Source organism: Xiphophorus couchianus, chromosome 1 (genome assembly GCF_001444195.1).
Source record: "Xiphophorus couchianus chromosome 1, X_couchianus-1.0, whole genome shotgun sequence".
Lineage (NCBI taxonomy): Eukaryota > Metazoa > Chordata > Actinopteri > Cyprinodontiformes > Poeciliidae > Xiphophorus > Xiphophorus couchianus.
The window spans coordinates 22268740-22284326 of NC_040228.1; the positions used below are offsets into that span (position 1 = coordinate 22268740).

At 37.2% G+C, this 15587-nt stretch overlaps 1 protein-coding gene across 3 annotated transcripts in view; it reads right to left on the reverse strand.

The window, feature by feature from the left end:
- The window catches only part of gls2a (glutaminase 2a (liver, mitochondrial)), a 31595-nt gene extending 16728 nt beyond the window's left edge, over window positions 1-14867 (reverse strand). For all 3 annotated transcript variants that reach the window (XR_003594889.1, XR_003594888.1, XM_028012373.1), the window contains exons 1-17: window positions 14544-14867; window positions 11159-11246; window positions 9516-9637; window positions 6423-6552; window positions 6270-6349; window positions 6004-6167; window positions 5290-5348; window positions 3552-3584; window positions 3403-3461; window positions 3258-3324; window positions 2606-2656; window positions 1677-1853; window positions 1010-1141; window positions 835-927; window positions 667-728; window positions 223-299; window positions 37-100 (exon numbers count right to left, since the gene is read on the reverse strand). Coding sequence is in view for 1 of the 3 variants with exons in the window: in XM_028012373.1 (XP_027868174.1) it covers window positions 37-100; window positions 223-299; window positions 667-728; window positions 835-927; window positions 1010-1141; window positions 1677-1853; window positions 2606-2656; window positions 3258-3324; window positions 3403-3461; window positions 3552-3584; window positions 5290-5348; window positions 6004-6167; window positions 6270-6349; window positions 6423-6552; window positions 9516-9637; window positions 11159-11246; window positions 14544-14740 (1655 nt within the window). In the remaining 2 variants the exon portion in view is untranslated. The remainder of the gene's footprint in view (window positions 1-36; window positions 101-222; window positions 300-666; window positions 729-834; window positions 928-1009; window positions 1142-1676; window positions 1854-2605; window positions 2657-3257; window positions 3325-3402; window positions 3462-3551; window positions 3585-5289; window positions 5349-6003; window positions 6168-6269; window positions 6350-6422; window positions 6553-9515; window positions 9638-11158; window positions 11247-14543) is intronic.
- Between the last annotated feature and the right edge of the window lie 720 nt (window positions 14868-15587).

The following is a 15587-nucleotide window of genomic DNA, read 5'->3' on the forward strand; positions in this document are numbered from 1 at the left end:
AGTATCAGATGAATGGTGACAACCCCCTCCCCCTACCTGTCCTTAATGTACGGATTCAGTTTACATATTCGTGTCAGGAACGTTACAGCGTCCGCGTGGCCTAGGAGGAAAATGAGCATGAACAAAAACCACGCAGCATTTGAAATGCCATATTTCATTGAGTTTTATATAAATGCCAAACCCGACACAAAGGATGATCGAAGTAATCATGCAAAGTGTTACCTCCGGCAGCAGCGATGTGGAGAGCGGTGCGAGAGTCATAATCCCTCTGCTCCATGTCAACAGCTGACAGCGCGAACCTGGGGGAGAGACGGAGACGGAGGAGGTACGAATAAAGAAATATTGCTGTAAATGAAGGGAGAGAGAGATGTTTGCTGTGTGGAGGTAAGCTATAAGGACAAAAGGTGTGTATATACAAACACTATATATTAAAACAATTACAGCAAAGGTATGCTATTCAGAATAACATTAAAATTTAAATCAATTTAAAGTTTCATGATTCCTAGCAGCTGCTTTACAACTTACAGTATGCTATACTGTATATTGAGTATGTTTAATGGCAAAAAACATACTGACAATGATATGACTAAAATAATTTCAGTTTTTTTCTGCAGTATTTTATTTTGATCCTAGTGCTGGAGAAAGAAAATGTTTATTTCTACTGACCTCCTCAAAGCACAGACGTCACCGCTGTACGCTGCAAACATCAGATTAACAACTGACTTGTTCTGAAGGAAAACATGAAGAAAATTAAAGTTTATAAATTCTTACAAAGGCAGTCTCATGGTAAAAAAAACCAGGCAGATTGTAGGTCTTTTGTGGCATTAAACTCACTGGATCGTCGTCCATCTGTCTCCTCGGGTCGTGTTTCTTGGTGAAATGCCTCAGGTTGTCATAATTATGGAAGTTGAAGTAAGAAACAAGCTCCTTTTGGATCAAATTATTGTTGTTTAATAATCTATGGTTATATCTGAAATATATTTGTCTGGATAAGAAATAAGCAGCCTACTTGACAGAAGTGAATTCCTCTGACGCTGTTTCCGAGCCGATCCAGCGGCGGGGACCAACACAGCATGCCCATAACGTTGGGAACCACCAGCAGAACAGCCCCTGAAACGCCAGATTTGGCAGGCACCCCCACCTAAGCCAGGAGAACAAAAACAATACTGGAGCCTGAATAATTTATCCTGAAGACAACAATCCATTGAAATATGAAATATGAAATAGTCATTTAGCTTCTCTGCCTAATTGAAATATTTTCAGCTTTGGTCTTTTTGTTCCAGAATTTTTTTACAGCAAAAAATGTAAGTTCTTTTCTTTAATTATTTTTGTTTGAAATGTGTTGTGACTGAATAAATATCTAAAAAAAGCATGACGCTCATGTTTTTTTTTATTTTTATCAAGAATATACTACTAGCCCCAAAAAAAGAATTAGAAAATTATTTGAAATATTGTGTAGAATAAAATAGCCGGAACAAAAATATCTAATTTAACAAAAACTTTTTATGATTATTTACCTCCATAATTAATTAAACAATTGAGAAAATAAACTGATTTGTTGACTGGGAAAGCAAAGGTATGTTTATGAGTACAAAATGGAAAAAAAGAGACCAAACATTCTGGTTCTAACCTACAGTCATCGAAACTCTTTGCTAAATACAAACTAAGACACTTACATGGAAAGCAAATTGCCCAGAAAAGTCGTACATCCCGCAGGAATGCATCAGACTCAACGTGTTGCGAACGGCTTCAGCACTGAGCACACGATCGCCCGTGATTGGACAAATGCCTCCATTGGCCAGTGTGGCAGCCATGACACTTCCAGACTCACAGGTCACCTCAATGGAGCACAACTGGAATGGAGAGACAGACACAGATTTTCTGTGAGAAATATTCTCAGATTTTTACTAAATGCCTCCCATGTAGGCAGGTGGTTGTTATGAAAGAGTAACAGAAACCAACAAATGATCGACATTTCTCCTAAAAAAGAGCCTCTAAGTTTGTAACAAACAATAAAAATGGACACAGAGATAAATAGTATTATTTTCTACAGGTACCTACAAACTTGAACCAATGATTTTACTGACTGAAAATATTTTGAGAACTTGACAGCAAAACAAACAAAAGAAAATATGTAGGATTGTATTTATGTGTAGGTTCTGAGTCAAGATCTCAAAAAAACAAAACAATGATGGGTAAAATCTTTTAGATGTGCAACGTTGAAAATAGAAATTAAAAGCAAATCACATTTTACTGTAAATTAAGAAGTAGTTTATTGTTTAAAAAATGTGTTTCTTTATATTTTAATAATTGAATAATGATTAATTAATTTTTTGTAGAGTAATTTTTAAAAATAAAAACTTTAAAACTGATTCCCACATATTGGAAAAATGTCAGATTTCTTAAGCCACGTCAATAACATTTAGTAATTTTGTATAAATTTAATATACACATCATGAATCCTAAAAGAAATACCTTTTTTTAAAGCAGGTTCAGTGAATCAGAGAACAAACGTTATTTTTCTATACATATTTTTCTGGAAGCAAAACTTCTCCATCAATACTTTGCCCTCTGAAAAAACCGGAGAAATACTATAAATAGTTACCTGGAAGTAGAAGTCAAGGGCTCCGATCATATCTGCCCTGTCAGGGAAGCACTGCAAGAATAACAATCAGAGTTAGCACACCCTCAACTATAAGCAGCGCCTTATATATGTATTAACACCCAGGGAAAAGACGTATACAAAAGCCTATAAATTAATAGTTGTAATTTGGATTTGGTAAGTTCAACTCTCCACTTTGTAGCAATTCTTTAACAATCAGCTTTTGGGACTCTAATGCTCTGACTGCAGATATGAGCAAATTTAGGTTAGTAGCTGTTTTTAAAAAAAAAAAATTCTCACTTGTAAAGAAAGAAAAACAGTGTGTTTTTATTTTTTGTTTTTTTAAGTTTGACGACTGGCAGGAGGAATAATTAGCCTGTTCTTCGTGGCATATTTATAGCTCAAGAAAACAGAAACTAATGGACTACAACTATTAAATTATATTTAAAATTACATAGATCATAGAACCTTCAGTTAAATATGTCTTTTCAAACCTTATATGATACCAATAGTGTGGCATAACTTGTTTATAAAAACTGTCATTTTTTTCTAAAATTGGATCAATTAATATGCAAATTAAAACACTGATTTAAGTTTTTTTCTTCACCAGAAGAAAGAAGAAAAGACTATCAGATACAAAAATAAACACACAAACCTTTTTTTCTTTCAGGTAATAACCAATTGCATAGTTTCTATCTCCAGTCTCTCTCTCTGACTGGAAACTGTAAGAATACAACAGGTATGAAAAACTGCATTTGATTAAAAACATCAGAAAACAACCAGTTTGTTTTTTTTCTTACGTCGCATTGCTGAATCCCACATACTCTGTACCAGCCATACTTTTCAAGAACTCCATCACCTGTGGAAACATATTTAGAGCGCGCTCAGTCGGAAACCCAATTCAGAAAGATGAGTTTGAAAGAACTGAAGCTGAAAAGCATTTACTCACATAGTCAAACCTCTCCGCTTTATTTGAATGCGGCTAAAAAAAACAGAAGAAAGAAAATATTTAACTAGGAGTAGCTTTACAGGGCTTCACCAGGATCCTACAGATGGCAGTGTTTCAGTGCTGCAGCTCATATTTGACAGCATGCTTGGTTGGATGGGTGTTGTGCAACGGATAAATGTCGCTGATGAGTGTGTCACTCCATGTGGCGATGTGCTCAGTTTGGCCTGGCGGCTGTTTTATGGCTGTGCTTGAATTTCACACACCACTAACGGATCAGTAGCAGGTCATGGATTTGTCAAGAAGGAGCAGGATTCATATTTAGAGACTCAAATAATCATGGAGGAGTTTAAAAAAAAGGAGCATTTATCAGTTTTGTCCTTTGACCTTTTATTTTTGTTGTTGTAGGTATAGAGGCATTTGACCCAGTAAAGACTAAAAAACACAGATAAAACCATGTTTGCTTAAACAGTTTTACGCACATGGTAACATACCCTCCGCCTCAGCAGCTGTGATTGGTTAGACGCAAACCGGGTTTCTCCCTCAAAATGACCTTCGCATCAGTCAGCTGGGAAACTTTGAAAAGTCTCCACAGAGGAAACGTGACCATACATGGCTAAAATACTGCAACGCATGTTCACATCAGGTGCTATGACCATAATGCAGCTGCCACAGGGAAGGCTTAGGTTTTAGCCTCTGAACTGACACAAAGTAATTTTGATTCTCAAGCCACACTGAAATTTAATTTCAGTAAACAACAAAAGAAAAAAAACTACTAACAAGGAAATTATTATCCAATTTCTTAAAACAAATTGATAACAGTGACACCTTTCAGAACAAGGTGATTATATAGACCTATAAGCACAAAGCTCTTGAAAGCTCATAAATATCAGCAGGAGTATAACTGTATGAGAGAATAAGATGTGCTGCTGCTAACAGCCTGAGGCCTGAGTTTAATCTCATGATGTTAGACATGACCAGCTGCTTACTGGAAGTTCTCGCTTTGCTTCCCTCTGACACCCGCATTGCTGCTAGTCAATTGTTTCATATTATATTGTAAAGTGTCAGCATCTGCATATACACAATACCAATTAGATCAGAGCTGATTCTAATATATACGGCACGCTAATGGCTCTTGACTCTTGTTTATGTTTAAAATGAGAACAGCCTGATATTTTGAGCATCAAGCAGGTGTTATAAGGCATTTTTCAAGGCTTCTAGAGTCCAAATCTCTAAAACTTTTCTCGCATATCAGAAGAATGTGACAGATGTCTTAACAGATTTACTAAATCAACTATTTCTGTGTTGAATAGTCACATCTCTTAAGCTAGCCTGAGACAGCTGAGGTTTTGTTGAAGCTTTTAGGAATGTTTACAAATTTGCATCCCTTCGTGGCTGCATTTGGGGATCAGATATTTTATGTGCATCACATAACACCGACTTCCTTGTCAGATATTTTAAATCTTCAGTAACTTAGTGTTATTAGTCTGAATGCAGTTTATTACTTTTAGCCTAATCCTCTCCCTTCTCTAGATTCATATTTTATACACAGTACTATTATTTAGCTTTATGTATTTCATTCATTTACTCATTCAAAAAAAGCTATTTTTCCTAAGCATCCTATTTAGCTCTTGTGACAAATAAAAGAAAAAAAGTAGACAATTTAATGCAGTTTTGATATGGATTAATACTGTATATCTTTGATCATTCTTTGAAAAATATAGAAATAGTAAGGTTTTACCTTGATCAAAGAACTAATGACGATAGCTCCAGCATTCACCATGGGGTTGTGTGGTTTATCTGTACAGAAGCAAAACAAAAACACTCAGTGAAAATGATTAGGAGGTCAATTTTATGTGGGGAACTTGTAGGAGCCATTAGGCTATAAACCAAATTAAAAAACCAATGGCTATAAAAAAATGTGATAAAATGGTAAACAATTACAGTAGAATACCATTCTAACTCTTTTCTGTTAATATATTTTTTTACATTTTTATTCCCAATTTGTGGCAGAAAACAAACATATAGCTTCTGGCAGGTCAGTTCTGGACTTACTTAAACAAACAGTTTAAGGATCTATTTAGTTTATATCTTCTGTCAATCTTACCAATCAATATCTGCGGTCAGAACTAGTTACTTAGTGGTCGTTTGGTCTGTCTTTGGGTTCATAACTCAATTTTGTTTGATTTGTGTGACATTTCACAAGGAGAAATTGTATTGAAAAATGACTACATGACCACCGCACCAATCCCAAAACAACAGAGCAGCTACTTCAGACACAAGGACAAATACAAACAACTGGGAGGACTTTTGTCTGTGGAGACAGACGTTCTGCTGAGATAATAACAAAGTGGATTTGAGCACATCCAAAGGCGATACAACAGTCAATAAAGGCGGATATTTGTATTGTTTTGCATTGAGAAGGCGACTGGAGTTGATAACATAAATTGCTTGCCTTCTTCATTTAGTGACAGTTTGTTGAACTTGAAGCCACTGGGCTCCTTGCCCACAAAGCGGTGAACGTGTTCAGTGCCATGCTCATGCACAGAGATGGCGTACTCGAGTGGCTTCACACATGACTGCAGGCAGAAGGGAATCTTGGTGTCGCCCACTGAGTATCTGCAAGCAGAAAGGTCACAATGGAGCAGCGCAAACAAGAGAAGTCTTATTAAGGCTGCACACACAAAGAGCAGAGCACGTCCAAGACCGGTGCTGTGTTACCTCTGACCGTCGGTGCTGCAAACAGATACGCCCCAAAGATCCGGACTGAACTTAGCCAGCTGAGGAATGTAATCGGCTACCTGAGGAAATGAAACCCATGAAATCGCACGACAATGACTAAGCAAATGCTGAGCCTGAGCGACTCTTATTTACATGCCCTCCTCTTTGCTGTTGTGCATTCTCAAACATCCTGTTGATCTGGTGGGTGAAATCCTCAAAGTCAGGGATGATGAAGTTTTTTCTGAAAGCCTTTGTCAGCAACATGATGTTGTTGCCGACACACCTGCAGACAGAAGGTGGGGAATTTAAAAAATGTAAAAACCTTTTTTAAGTCGGATTCTCTTTTCTCCATACATAGAAATTGAGACAGGCACTTGGTGGTTTCTTAGAAACCTGTGAAAAAGTAATGAGATTTTACAAACGTTTTTAATCAACTCATGTAATTTTTTATTTAATAAGAAAGCATAAAAAACAAGACAAATTGTCAAATAAGCTTTGTTTTCTAGTATATATTATCAGATTTTAATTGTTATCATTTCATTACTCCATTTTTTTAGATTGAACAACATTCCAGTGGCAAAGGGTGGAGAACGTCATTGGTTCAAGTATAAAAACATACCTATTTGTCTATTGCAGGTTGCAACACAATATGATGCCTGAACTTTAATACCTCTCAAATATGTTCAAAAAGCTTAAATATGATTTTTTTTTTATTGAACCAACAGTATTCAACATCATTGAAAAATATTGCCTGTAATTTGACAATTTCAGTTCATTGGGGAAAGATTATGGAAATACAAATGTTTTTTTGGTTTTTTTTACTAAAATCGACCACTTTTAGGGAACAGGACAAATGAAAGTCTTCTCTTAAGAAGAGAAAGCAACCCACAGCAACACAGATTCTAGAATGGATGGTAGGACATGAGGGTATTAGGTCAAAAGGAAAAACAGTGTGTCATGCCATATTATCCCAGGAAAACAGGAAGAACCTAACAAGTCTAAATTATATTACTGTCAGTGTTATGTCAGACAATACGTTTGGCAGTTGGATGTTCCCCCACCAAGTTTCCAAAATTGTTCAGTGTGAGTTTGTGCTTCTCCAACAAAAGATGAATTTATCTTAGGCTTTTACAAGGAGTAAATCCCTTATCGTTCCAGTTGTTTATTACAACCATCTTCATTCATAGGAAACACTTTTACATGAAGTCATACTTAGACATTACCTTAAGTCCCCCTAGTTGGTACTGTACGGAAGATGGTGGAGTCTCGAGTCAGAACCATTGTTATAATTGGTGAACAACGCGGTATGCTTTCAAGGAATGATAAGGGTATATTCTCCCTCAACTGGTGTAAACTAAAATATGCAGCCTTGAGACCTAGGTGATGTTAGTGAGGCTTTCAAAGTGAAAAGAGAGTGAGTTGCAGCTTGCATTATTTATGCTGGCCATTTCCAAAAACCAACAGATGATTTCTCTCTTTATTCCAGCAGAATATTTGTGCTAAAGCTCCCACAGTCTCTTTATTTTAGAAAACAAGCAGAAGCATTACGACTGATTCATTTAGCCAGACGTAGCAATGTGCCGCTGCAGAACAGAAGATGAGTCTGAGAATTACACCTCAGTTAGGAAATTATAGAATTAGGAAAGCAGGGAGTGTGGTGCCTTTGAGCCTACTAATGTAGCTGGCAGTCTGGAGCTCGACCAGAATGATGCCCTTTCATTAGAAGACTCAGAGACCTCACTACTTCCCTCCAAGCTCCTCTGCTTTGGCTGCCAGGCATGCATGCATGCACATGAATTTGCTTCATAGCAGCTGTCAGCTATAAAACACCGGTGTCTGTCAGTCTCCAGGACTCAAATAGAGCTGACCACAAATCACCTTTCTTACATAACAAAAACACATTAGAGTCCCTCAGTTTAATCTGACCCAACACCTTGTACTCATTTATTATTTTTTCCATGCTGTTTTAACTATTAATTGCACAGCATTGACACATCCAGAATGTTTGTTGGACTAAATGCATTCTGTCTCCTCTCTGCTTACAGTCTTATGAAAGTATTCCCACTCCTTGTTTTTTTTTGTTGTTGTCATGTTCCAACTATACTTTTTAAGATTATACATGATACACCATTTGTGAATTGGGAGAAAATGATTCATGTTTTTCTTTTTCTTTTTTCACACATGAAACCCAGAAAAATGAGACATGCATCAGTATTCACGCCCCCACTGAGTCAATATTTTGTAAAACCATCATTTGGGATCGCACCTAGATGCTGCATCTAAAGACTAAATTTCTTCTCAGTCTGTAAAAAAAATAGTGCAAACCCAGTCAGACTGGCTGTAGAGCAGCTGTGAACTGCAGTTTTCAAGTGTTGCCAGAGATTCTTAATTTTAATTAAGTGTGGACTTTGCCTGGGTCATTCTAACACATAAATGTGCTTTGACATAAAACATAAATTCTGGGTCCAGCTGTGTGATTAGGATAGTTGTTTGTAGATTTTAAATATGTTTTTTCCTTTCATGTGTTTAGCTACTTCTTTGCATCAACTCTGACTAGCTTCCATGTCCATGTTGAAGAGAAACCACATAATTTTACTGTAGGGATTGGATTTTCAAAGCAATATGCAGTGTTAATTTCTGCCACACATATGCATTTTGTTAATAGACCAACAAGTTCATTTTTCCGCCTCATCTTACCAGAGCGCCACTTTCCATATGTTTGATGTAACCCCTCTATAGCTTGTGGCAAACTGCAAATGGGTTTTCTTCTTACATCTTTTCCATAAAGGGCAGATTTATTGAGCACACAGCTAATAGCTTTTCCTGTTGACAGAAATTCCCACCTGATCTCCACTGGGTCTTTTGGCTTATTCTTTAATTAATCCTCTCCTCACTCAGCCAGTCAGAACAGATGGATGGGCTATGGTTTAAAACATGGTAAAACTTTTAAATATTGTTTTATAACCTTCAACTTCTCCACAAATTTCTCCCCGACTTTCTTCTAGCTGTGTTTGTTGATGCTTACTAACAAACCTCCAAGACTTTCACAGAACAGCTGGGTTCATACTGAGATCAAATTACTCTAAGCTAATTATTTAGCTTAGAGTATTTAGCTTTAGGAGGTGGTGATTTTACTTAGAGGCATCAGAATAAAGCGGGAAAAATAGAAATTATGCACTACATGGAAGTTTTTGACCATGAATGACGCTTTTGAAAAACACTGCAACTGTCCAGAAGTATTCTCACCTTCTGAAAAGTTTTTTGTCCATCATGACTGGTCCCATGGAATCAAGCGTAGACTGTCTCATCTGATGGATACAGTCCCGCAGCCGAGGGTCAGACGTTAACAAACCTGTTCTTCTCAAAGCCTGGAGACAGTGGAGAGAGGAATTTGAACACATTTTTTTTCAGAAGGGATAGTAGAAACGGTGATTAATGGTGGCTATTACTGTACGGACTCTGGAGTATTAAGTCGAAACTATGGGATTCTCCTGTCAGCTGCAGGAATCTTTGACATACACAGTTAGGGGATTTCAAAGGCACAAGTGTGCCTGCAAGGAAATGAGGAGGGCAGCAGAGCAGATAGTGGCTATCTCACTCCTGCTGCTGGTGTCACTGACAGACACTGCACAAAGCACATGGGTCTATTTTGGGGATACCATGTGTTCGACCCTCCTGACCAGAGAAGCTTGGCTCTTTTTTTTTTTTTTTTTACTCATCACAGTTGACAAGCTCTTCAAAGTGTAAACAAACCTGACAAATGGCTGTTGCATTTGTTTGATTTCTGTGAAATTCTTAGCCTCAAGGCAGAAATAGTGAAGTTAGAACTCTGTGCAGGCTGTTCCTATTTTGTAGTTAGATTAGTGTGAGCTATCAACTTAAAACAAGATTGAATCGTTCCTATTAGGAGTGAGCAACTTAGTGGACCAATACTGATAAGTTAAAAATGACTATTATTATTTGATCCTGATGTCAACATTGATATATTGTGTGTCACTAGTTCTTATGCCTCTCTAATATTTAATTAAGCAATAGTGCATAATCTGCAAAAAAGTATTATTTGCTTGAAAAAACTAACTTACAAATGTCCCAGTGTTGTTATTGTCAAACTACATACGTCCAAAGTAACATCGTATAGAAGTCACGAGGTTGGCTTTGTGTTCTCTTTTTTTCCATTGTTATTGTTAATCCAAAGAGTCTGAGCAGCTCTCTCACCATCCATCTTCTGCCTGAGTCGCCTCTACAAACACCTCCAGTGGTCTGTGGCATAACAAGCTGCCACCTGTGTTGACACATGGCTCCTAAACGCATGGCTGTTTTTAAAATGACTTAGTTGTTATAGACATCGTTTCACCAGATGTCTATTTTTCTATAACATAATTATCATAGATTCTTATAGAAAACTGTCTATTTCCATCAGTGTAGTTGTTCATTATTTAAATATTTGCTTGGTATTTTGCCTTATGCGCCTTGATTAAGGCCTAGCAGGCTATTTAGCTATGGATACAGCATTTTAATTTGTTTGTTATATAGAAACTTAAGAATTACTTGAAAAATGTAACAGATAATAGAATTAAAGCCCAGAGACTAAACATTCAGACGTGAAAAGCAGTTAGTTGCTTATGTTAATTCCCTGAATCTGCAGCATCACACCAAGTATATTTAGACTGAGTCCATAAGGTGGTTATAAACACCCTTTAAACTGTTCCTTCCAGCCAGCAGGAGACGCTTTGGATTCTTCTGGTGGGGTGTAATGTTTCTCACCAAGGTTAATCTAATAAAAGGTGTTCTCAGGAAACATAACAAGTCTGTGGCATATTGCCTTTATGGACATGCTCACATGAGCGCTTGGGAAACTCAAATCAGCACTTGTTGATGCACTAACTCACAGAGATGAACTGAGAGATGGGGATCATCTCTTTCCCGTCGGTGATGGTGTAAAAAAGCAGGTCCTCTATGCTGGACATGAGCCGGCTTCTGTCAAAATAAAACAAAACACAACAAACACAGTGTGTTGTGATTTTAAGGCTGGATGGATTCCAATGTATTAAGTCAAAACTGTGAGCAGAAGCTCAAAGTTTATGTCAACAACTACACTGGCAGAGAAGGTAATGGCACCTGGCCAGATATTGACCTCAGTCCAGGGCTGTGAAAGTGTGTTTATTAAAAAGGCATAAATATAATATAGGAATGAATATAAATGCTATGTTAATGAACTACCATTAAATCATCAATTAATCACAAAATATGAATGAAATTAAATAACATCAGACTTACGTAGCACCTTTCAACCCTCAAAGTGTTCTCAAAAACAATGAAATATTACAAATGAGAAGCTTAATGTGTAAACTGCTTTTTTTTTTACCATTTAATATTCAAGCACAAATGTATTTGTTACATTATATCCACTCGTTACCCACTGTACTTAACATGCTGTTTTTTTATTTATGAAATAAAAAAACTAAAAAAACTATTAAGACTTTTCTAGGCAGACTTAGATTTAAAATTATTATGAACAATAACCATTACCAAACAACAATAAAAGAGAACTTATTGTTTTAAATCAGAGAAAGCCGTAAGTGGTTAATCAATCGTTGTTATGACTTGTTATTAAAGCAATGGGCAAATACGTTATGTGTTGTTTTACTTCCCTTAAAATTTGTTAGCAGATTTTAATTAAGAACTGCTACACATTAAGACTTTCTTATTTTTCTTATTACTTGGTCCAACAATTAATAGTCAATTATCCATCCATCCATCCATCCATCCATTTTCTAACACCTTTGTCCCTAGTGGGGTGAGGAGGGGTGCTGGTACCTATCTCCAGCTAACGTTCCAGGCGAGAGGCAATAGCCAATTAATTATCTTTTAATATTATTTACATTTTCAGTGACTCCCTTTTTAATAGTGAAAGTTTATCGTCATAACTTGCTGTTTTTAACAGGTTGACTAACTTCTTTTCATAATGTGCTACTTGTTTTTTGTGGTTCACAAGTCAGTCTCTGTTCTCTGACTGAACATCCTAACGTGTGCACATCTAGTTGCTCGTCACAATGGTGTACACCGCTCAATGTACGCCGTGGTGACGTGTATCTTGCACCAATTATCTGTGCTGCCCTTAAATCATTTTTTCACCAAGACATCCTATCGTTTAGTAAAGATGGTGTTCATTTAATATTCACAAAGTTCTATTTGACAACCATCCATCCATCCATTTTCTGTTCACCCTTGTCCCTAATGGGGTCGGGAGGGTTGCTGGTGCCCATCTCCAGCTACGTTCCGGGCGAGAGGCGGGGTACACCCTGGACAGGTCGCCAGTCTGTCGCAGGGCAACACAGAGACATACAGGACAAACAACCTTGCACACACACACTCACACCTAGGGAGAATGTAGAGAAACCAATTGACCTGACAGTCATGTGTTTGGACTGTGGGAGGAAGCCGGAGTACCCGGAGAGAACCCACGCATGCACAGGGAGAACATGCAAACTCCATGCAGAAAGACCCCGGCCGGGAATCGAACCCAGGACCTTCTTGCTGCAAGGCAACAGTGCTACCAACTGCGCCACTGTGCAGCCCTCTATTTGACAACCTCTTACTGAAATATGCAAGACATTATTTGAAAAAGTCAAACATTGATAGCAACATTGGCCGTTTTAATATCTGTTTATATCATTTGACTTGCATGATGAGTTAAATTATTCACAACATGTTCACGGCAGCAGACCCTTATTCAAATGGATTCTGGCATTTGAGCCCAGTGCTGATAAGCAGAATGAGCCCTCTTCTATTTAGGCTGGAGGACTTAGAGTTAGTGATTAAAATGGATTTTTAAATTTTCACTTGTCAGGCCAAAGGATAATTTTCCACTTTGGCTTGAATATCTTAAATGGACTTGGATTAAGTTGAAGTGGCTGTTTTTCAAGAAGTTCTCCTTGTTGTCATTTCCGTTCCTTTTAAGAGTTTTTGGGTATATTGCGTCTTTTTTGCTGGATGTTCAGTCTCTTTACCTGAATTTATTCTTTTCAATTTTAATCAATAATTTTTTTCTTAAACTATAAAAATAATTATTTGGTTCAATGTCTCACGGAGAGCCAAAACTGCTCTGGTCTATTACTTGGAAAGCTATAATCATCCAAGGATGCTTTTTTTTGTTGCTGAAATTCATGTTATTGACTTGCTCCTTGCAACACTAAATCTAGGAAAAAAAGAGAACATTACTCCAGTCCTAAAGTCCTTACTGGCTCATTGTAGCTCAGAGAATACAATTTAAGATACTTTTGTCTGGAAATAAATTATAGAATGGCTTAGCACCAAAATATATTTTTTAGTAACTTTAAGCCTACTTTGCGTCCCCCATGTCAGAACCCCACATGGGGAAGCTCCACTAAAATGGAATAACTTCCATAAAACTGTAAAACACTGAGTTCCTTAAATTCAGTGCTAAAAACGCATTTGTTTAGACTTACTTTTTTTAATAATAACTGAAGCACTGACTTACATCAACTTTTCATTACAACTCTTTATTTTGCCACTGTAGCCTGTCGTCAAGGAGACGACTAGCAAACATGGCGGACGAAGTCTTTCCTTAAATATAACTATATGCTGCTAGCCAAAATGAGCCAAAACCCGGTTGATAAAACATTTTTTCATCTAATTATGTTTTTATATAAATTTGTGTATCAATTGTTCCTACTGTGTCAGAACAGCCTACTTTTTATACGTTTTAAATAAGCTAGCGCAAGCGCACCAAAATGGCAGCTGCTCATCTTGCAGCTGCAGCGTGTAATCTTTATATTATGTAAAATATGAATATATGTTTAAATGTTTGTCTCTTGTACAATATGAGATAGATAATCAATAAAAGAAGGAAACTCCTGGTCAGAAACAACTTTTCAGGGCCAGAAGGTCTTAGAGCTGTTCAATGTGCTAATGGCTGAGAAACAATTTTCCGTTAAGTAGCTTGGTGAGTTGCTTAGCAACCTCAAATCGACGACCGTTGGGGTTCTGTCATGCAAAAAAATTGCATATTGGTATTTGGCACTTTATTAAATATAATAACTGGCAAGTATCAATACTGTTAAAATAAATAACGAATAAAGTTACAGCTATCACTACTGCTAGCAATAATATTAATAATTGAGAGATCCAGTTGAGCTCCAACAGCCAAATGGTACTTCAAGGAAGCAGAACATCACATTTTGAAACTAATAAATGTAAAGTTTATTGAACGACTGCTGATGAATACAATAGTTTCAAACGTTTGTGACCTACTTGCAGTGTCCTTGGTCCTCATCAGGGCCTTTCTGATGAGGATGAAAGGCTCTGTGGGACTGAATTGTTGCCGTCCAGAGAGGAACAGGTTGCTGACTCCTGGAGATGTCAGCTCCAAGTCTGGTGGAGATAACTGCATTTTTAAACAGCTGCAAGATTCCCGGGTTGGTCGTCCGCAGACTTTTCAGGCAATACATTGTGATAGGTAGGGCTTTAGTTTCTCAACCCGCCTGCTGGTCTTGGTCGATAAATGTGAACGGTGGCCTTTTGGTTCTCGGAGCTTTAATAGCAGCTGCTGTCTCCCCGCGTGGCTCATGTACTGTACAGGCTGTTACTAGGGGCGGAGCTGTAACTGGGGCAGGACTGAGCGGCTCATTAAACCGCACTGAAGTGAAGTTTGATACGCTTCCAGGTACTGCTGCCACCGTCTTAGTTCAAGTTCGTGATTAGAAAACGGCAAAATAGGCCAACCACATCCTTTATTATGCTCTCTTAAGTGTCAGTCTTAAAGCTGTAGAATTTAACTTTTACAAAATAATATGTTTTCTACATATTTGTTATGTCGTACAATAAAAGAGATACTCCGTCTATTCCAGGGCTGTCAAACTCAGTTTCATTTTTGATCATATCAAAAATTTTAATGTTCTTAAAGGGCCAGTTGTGCCAGAAAACCAATGAAACTGCTAAAATATCAATAAATAGTTGTTCCTACACGATTTTGTGATCATTTTTGTGGGGGAGGGGTTTTGCAATCAAAATTACAGAGTTGTGGTGATAACTGGGAAATATTTGTAAGGAATTTTTATGATATTTGTGCTAATCTATTATGGTAAATTATTACTTCAATTATGGACTATATTTTGACATCAGGTAAGGCTGAGGCAGCAGTCACTTAAACTCAATGTCTTTGACCAATTTTGAAAAAAAACTGTAGTAAAATCAGAAACAAATATGAAGTTTTGTTGATTTTGTGTGAATTTAGCAGATTTGTGGAAAACTGGAAGGACTTATTGATGTAATTTGGAGTCTAGAGGGCCACATAAA